Below are 6,983 nucleotides of genomic sequence, written 5' to 3'. Positions count from 1 at the left end.
GTAGTAATTTCCAAACCAATGGTCAGAAATCGGTGTGCAATGTATCGTCGGAAAGCTTGTTCCGAATACTTTTCAATGATGCAAGGTGCAAGCGCAGCCTTAGCTGAGAAATTTGCTACAAATAGGCTCACTGGCCATGTAATGTATGGAAGAATTGGAAACCGATTCACACCGGTCTCGCACCAAAGCATAGTGTCCGATACAAGGGACGGATGACACTAATCCACAATGTCGAAATCCATTTTTGAAAATATTTTCTTTTAATTTCTGTAAACGTAATTTGATCAATTTTTAAACCCAAAACCTGAATTTTACCAAAGTATGAAACAACAGATGCCGAATCTCCTCGTGTCATCATCGTCAGGGGGTGACAAAATTACGTGTCTACATGTACGAAGGGATGATCATTTTTCATATGGGTGGGCCAATTTAAGTTATGTAATTATGGTAAAAGGTCAGTGTAGAGTCAGGACATCCAAAAAAAAAAATAGTGGACGACAAATCTGGTCCACTCTCTACTGGAGTATGAATACCTATTTGTTTCTCTTTTATTTTCCTTAATTGAAAATTATTATAAAAATTGCACATTGATTTTTAACAACAATGTATCATTTGCCATATAGGTTAAAATTGAGGGTATGAATTATTCAAATAGATAGAAAAGCCCCAATCAAGTTCTTCCAAGGATCAAACAACATAGTTACCAACAAAAAAAAAAAAAAAGGATCAAACAACATATTCATCTGAGGTTCCTAAGACCTCAACATCTGCACCTACTCCATCCTCATCTGATTTTATCAAGGGATTCTTAAAAGGAGCAATTAGAGGCTGCGAGAGTCATACAAAGATGTTAAAAGATGTCTTTGATGAAGTTAGAAAGTTAGATTGAACAAAGGTGGAGACTGATACCACTTGGCTTGTGTAGTGAGCTTTAAAACTTATTTTAAGGTAGTTGAATAGTTATTGACATGTATGTAATATTATGTTAGGATATTGATGAAAACGACATTTATATATTTTTAAATTTAATTGGGTTAATTTTGATGATAATGACATTTCAATAATTGTTGATACAATTAATGAAACTGTTACAGAACAAGTTTTATCAAACGCCAACTTTTTTTATTTTTATTTTTGAGAGTAGTTCTGGAACAAGTTTACACGCACATTCACAACTGAAAAATAGTCTTTCGGCACAAAAACAGGAAAACATTCTTAGAACAAAAACATTTCCCAACATCTTTTTTTTTTTTTTGGTAGAACATTTCCCAACATAGCCGTATGACGATGGAGAGTTGAATAATGTCAGGCTTCTCTTTCCCTTCATTCGAACAAAGGTAGCAGGCATTATACCAAAAAGAAAAAGGTAGCAAGTGGTAACAACTAGAGGCAGAAGACGATGGAGAGTGGAGCCTTGGTTCTCTTCTTTGTTCAAGCCTTAGAAGGGATTTTTATCAGGAATAGTTGTTTTAACTCGAGCCTAATTTTTCTCTAGAAAACGTTTTGAGATTTACAAAACAAGGTTTAAGCTATTTTGAAAATTTTGTTTCAAACACAGAAAAGAGCCCGGTTTGTTTCATTGGCACAGAAAATTGGACCAATGAATCCAAACATTAGATTCCCTTTTTTTTGGGCCACCAGCACAGGAAACACCAAAATCGTTTTTTCATCCTCCATAAAAATAAAATAAAATAAAATAAACAACCCTAACTTTTCTCATCCTCGATACCGGTCTTATCTTTTTGTTTGCATCTGTTTGCCGGCGTCTCTGTTTCTCCAAAGAGAAACTTGAAAAGAATTCCCGTAACCAATGCACTTGCATCACCTAGTTTATAACGCAAGACGGCCGTTATTCCTATGGAATTTGATGATTAGAACATCTGCAAGAGATGGGTTATTCACAGAAACACTTGAAATTTACTCGTCGATGTCTAAATTTGGGGTTTGCGGGAGTAACTTCACGTTTCCTTTGATTTTAAAGGCCTGTGGGAAACTTGGTTTGCTAAGAGATGGTACAAAGGTACATGCTCATACATTACTGATGGGTTTCGACAATGACCTCTTTGTACAAACAGCTTTGATCCACATGTACGGCAAATGCTCAAATTTGGCTGCTTCCCGTCAAATATTTGATGAAATGCCCGTTAAAAGCTTGATTTCTTGGAATTCAATGATATCAACCTACTGTAATTATTCTTTGATTAAAGAATCATTTAAGTTGTTGAAGCAAATGCAGGTACTCGGTCTGCAACCAAGCTTGAGCACTTTTGTGAGCATTGTTTCTGGTTGCTCTTCCTCGGGCTCTGCCATCTGGCATGACTTATTGATACACTGTTGCGGTATTAAACTTGGTCTGGATTCTGATTTACACCTTTCTAATTCAATTATGAGTATGTACGTGCAGCGTGGTAATATCAATGCTGCTCTTTCTATCTTCTATTCGATGGCTGAGAAATCAGTTGTTTCCTGGACGACAATCATTAGCTGGTATGTGGATAGGGGGGATGTTGCCAAAGGATTTTATATTTTCAACCAGATGCGACGAGAAGAGGTTGGTTTAGACTCGGTGGTGTTCATACATCTTACTTCTGGTTGTCTCCAAGTGGGAAGAGTATCAATAGTTTCCTCGGTCCATGCTCTGATTCTCAAAACTGGGTGCAATTATGAAGAACCAATTCAAAACTCTCTTATAAGCATGTATGCAAAGTGTGGTGATCTTATATCTGCTCAAAGGGTTTTCGATGTAGGGGAGAAAAAAAGTGTAGTACTATGGACATCAATGATTGGTGGATATGTCTACTCTGGGCATCCAAGTGAAGCATTGAATCTTTTCAAGAATTTGTTGACGACAAGCATTAGGCCGAATAGGGTAACATTAGCTACTGTACTTTCAGCTTGTGCTAATTTGGGGGCATTGAGCATGGGAGAAGAAGTCGAGGGTTATATTAAGTTGAATGGGATGGAATCAGACTTGCGCCTTCAGACAGCATTAATTCACATGTACTGCAAATGTGGAAGCATAATGAGGGCAAAAGAAATATTTGACAGGGTCTCTAACAAAGATCTAGCTGTCTGTAGTTCCATGATAAATGGTTATGCAATCCATGGGAGGGGAAAAGAAGCTTTAAATCTCTTCTTAAACATGCAGAAAGAAGAGGGAATCAAGCCAGATGCAGTTGTATTCACAACTGTGTTATCAGCTTGTAGCCATTCAGGCTTCGTTGAAGATGGTCTGAAGTACTTCCATATTATGCAGAGGGATTATGGATTAGAACCTACTATAGAACATTATTCATGTTTAGTGGATCTTCTTGGTCGAGCTGGGTACTTGAACTTAGCTTTGAAAACCATCCAACAGATGCCTTTGCATGCACAAAAGGCTCAAGTTTGGGCACCATTACTTAGTGCATGCAGAACCCATCACAATATTCAGCTTGGAGAGTTTGTAGCTAAGAAATTGTTTGCTATGGAGCCTCAAACCACGGGTAATTACATATTATTGGCTAATACATATACATCTGTTGGAAAATGGACAGATGCAGTGGCAATGAGAAGGTTGATTAATGAGAGAGGAATGGTGAAGGAAGCTGGGTGGAGCCAGATTGATGTTAATGATACGGTCTGCTCCTTGCCCTTTGGAAATCAGTTACGTCACATCATTGATCCTTTGAGTTTTATGCAGAGCTTGAAAATCTAAATGAGGTCAGAGATGCATGGTGTGTTGCAAAAACTGAAGTTGTTATGCACAACTTTGAGTAGGAAACGGATGCATTGAGGTCACCAGTATGTTGTCTATGTTTGTCTTCTTCTTATTGCTGAGTCACGTTCTACTATGAAGACCACGAAGAATTGGTGGACTTTGCGATGACTGTCACTGTGCACTAAAGGTTATTCTTGAAGATCACCAGCTGCATCCCATTGTGTTAGATGGCCACTGTTTGCAAAATTTCGATAATGGTTCGTATTTGATACTCATACTTGAATTACTGGTCATTCCTTCCGTTTGGTGCAAATTACGACTTTTCTAATTCACTAGTTTGGAATTAATTACTTTGTGTTCCTTACATAAAGCTATCACATTTATCAAATTGCAGATTGAAGAGGTGGAGAGAACCACATGTTTTGGAATTTGCTGTCTTCTGTGATTTTTTTGGTGAGTAATTATCTTCAGTTTTTAAAATGTTACAACTTGCATATTATTTATTTACTTGTGGCTTCTGTGCTTAAAGTTAAAGCCTTAAACCATGAACTTCCTACAATAGAATACAGAATCTACATAAAATCCCAAGGTTCCAATGTTATGAAAAAGTAAATATTTTGCTTTGGAGAAATTGGTAAAAAATTGGAGCTTATAGTTCTTTGAGTTATGGAAATTCTTTCCTTTTAGAGGATTAGGGAAAAGGCTGCTGTTTCATATGTAATTTATTCTTTGGGTCTATTGTACTTGTGGAATTCTGTATTTTAACAGTTTTATCATCAATAAAATATTTTCTGTTATCTAACAAAAAAAGAAAAAAGGTTAAAAATGGAGAAATTTTAGAATTCATTAGTTCTGCTTTCACCTCAAAGCTGATTAGAATGATATTTGTTGAGACCAGTAAGCAATATACTAGCATTTACAAACTTGTTAAATGGTGCAGGTGAGTCAACTTCGGAAACTTATGAAAACCATATCAGATGGGATAATATAGAATCATGTGAATTTTAATTTCAGGATTCATTGCAGCTCTTGCTTGCTGCTTCCTCCACCTAGATTGCCAGATTTTTTTTTTGTCTGTGTGTGTTTTTGGGGGGGAGGGGGGGGGAGAGGGGACATAAGAGAATGAGGGGAAGGGATTGGCATGTGGTGACTTAAGTTTTCTGATGCAGTTCAGAACATCAGATTGTTCAATTAGGCCTCAAAAGACTTTATTTTGGCCCATATATGAGTTCTATGGGTCTTGGACTTTTTATTTTTGGGTTTATTAATGTATTAAACCTCTTTTATAAGCCCATATTTGGGGCCTTAATCCTGTACAAGGGATTAAGTATATAGATAAAATTGTGTGGGTCCTGTTCTATTGGATTTTTGTTGGCTGTTCGTATGATGTTTGGAGTATTCTTTTTGTAGGTTTGTTTATTTTAGTTGAAGTCTACTAGTTAGCCTATTAGGAAAGTTGAGAGTCCTTGGAGCAGTCTATTTCTGGTTTTGGGTTTCTATATATATGTAACCAACCCTAACCCCCCACCAACGATTTGGATTTTGGAAAAGAATTTGAATGGATTTCTTTTGTAATTTGATTTGTTGGTCACTCTCTCCTTTCTCTCCCACGGTACGGCACTTCTTCTCTCCCTTTATTTCTTCTCTCTCCTTCCTCATCCCCATGGTTCTCTCTCTCATTTCTATTAAAAAATAAAGGTTTATGTTATACCATAGGAGTCTTTTTGTAATAGTTTCTTACTATTTGGGTCTTATGCGTAATACGTACAAGCCGAGGACTTTATTGTAATTCCTCTTTTAAGATTGTTTCTATTATGTTACTGCTACCAAAAGGTGTTTTGGGTACATGGTTCTAGTTTTTCGTAGTGCCTTCTGTTATGTTTAGTAGTTGGGGTTATATATATACTTTCCTTTATTTCATTATGTTATATAATGCAGGACAATATTCACAGTTTTGCATTCTAGCCAAACCATGAGTTTTTTCTCTTCTCAACGCTTGCGGCTCCTCTTCTCTCTTCTCTTCTTCTTCTTTAAACCGTGAGTGTTAAAGAATGTAGGAGAACATGGAGAAAGATGAAGGTAGAAGGTTGGAGAAGAAGAAGAAACAGAAGAAGAGAGATGATGGTGGAATGTTGTGTGTTAGAGAATTATTTCTACCACACCTATATTACTTCACTAATAAGATGAAAGGAATTACATACACCTCCCTAGGGAGGTAAAAGGTAAAAAAGAGAAACTAATATAAGACAACTAGGCAATGAACTAGTTCCTAAAGTATCCTTATTACGTAAACTCTAATATTCCCCTTCAAACTGGAGAATAAATGTCATGCATTTCCAGTTTGCATAATAAGGTATCAAACTGGTGAGAGGTGAGCTCTTTGGTGAAGATGTCTGCCAATTGATCACCTGTCTTCACAAAAAGAGTACAAATGTAGTCTGTCATACCCCACTTCTTATAACTAGGGTAGTGTGACTAGGATGCACACTTGCACCCCAACATCCACCAGCTCAAAAGTAGTAGTTAGCTCTCACAGTCCTCACATAGCATAATTATAAATCAGATCAGCAGAAAATAGAACATAACAGTATAAATCAGAGTGCGGTTCCGTGAATACTGGCTTGAGTCAGAGTGACTACAACCATCTTTATTTATAATGTAAAGACGAACATTCTGGAATAGGTAGAAGGACATAAGTACCCCTAGGACAATTTTACCTTTGAACCCATATTACAACACTCCCCCTCAAGTTGGAGCATACATGTCAAATATGCACAACTTGCTAATCAAAAAAAAAAGAGGGTTGTACCCAGTGCACAAGGCTCCTGCATTTAGCAGGGTCCAGGGAGGGTCAAATGTACGCCACCTTACCCCTGTTTCTAGGACTTGAACCCATAACCAAGCGTTTAACAAGTGAGCACTTGACCAACGTGCCAAACATGACCTTCACCTAACTTGCTAATTATAGGACAAAATAGCTTACTACTAATTCCTTTGGGAAGGATATCAGCCAGCTGCTCATTCGATTGAATAAATGGAATACAAATTATTCCTTGCTCCAATTTCTCCTTGATAAAATACCGGTCGATCTCAACATGTTTGGTACGATCATGTTGGGCCGAGTTGTGAGCAATGCTGATTGCAGACTTGCTGTCACAGTAGAGTCACATTGGAAGATCAGTATTCATACCTAAATCTTGAAGAAGTCCCTTGAGATAGAGAAGTTCACATATACCTTGTGTCATAGCTCTAAATTTAGCTTTAGCACTAGATCGAGCCACAA

The 6,983-nt window shown here is 37.2% G+C and overlaps 1 protein-coding gene across 1 annotated transcript; it reads left to right on the top strand.

The window, feature by feature from the left end:
• The first annotated feature begins 1,750 nt into the window (after positions 1-1,750).
• On the top strand, positions 1,751-4,246 carry LOC122663937 (pentatricopeptide repeat-containing protein DOT4, chloroplastic-like). The gene has a single exon (XM_043859609.1). It carries the CDS (start codon positions 1,811-1,813, stop codon positions 3,695-3,697), a length of 1,887 nt encoding a protein of 628 aa, XP_043715544.1. The 5' UTR covers positions 1,751-1,810; the 3' UTR covers positions 3,698-4,246.
• The last annotated feature ends 2,737 nt before the right edge of the window (positions 4,247-6,983 follow it).

The sequence above is a fragment of the Telopea speciosissima genome, chromosome 6, assembly GCF_018873765.1.
Source record: "Telopea speciosissima isolate NSW1024214 ecotype Mountain lineage chromosome 6, Tspe_v1, whole genome shotgun sequence".
Classification (NCBI taxonomy): Eukaryota; Viridiplantae; Streptophyta; class Magnoliopsida; order Proteales; family Proteaceae; genus Telopea; species Telopea speciosissima.
The sequence above is the reverse complement of the archived record's forward strand: the minus strand, read 5'-3'. Positions and strand labels throughout refer to the sequence as shown.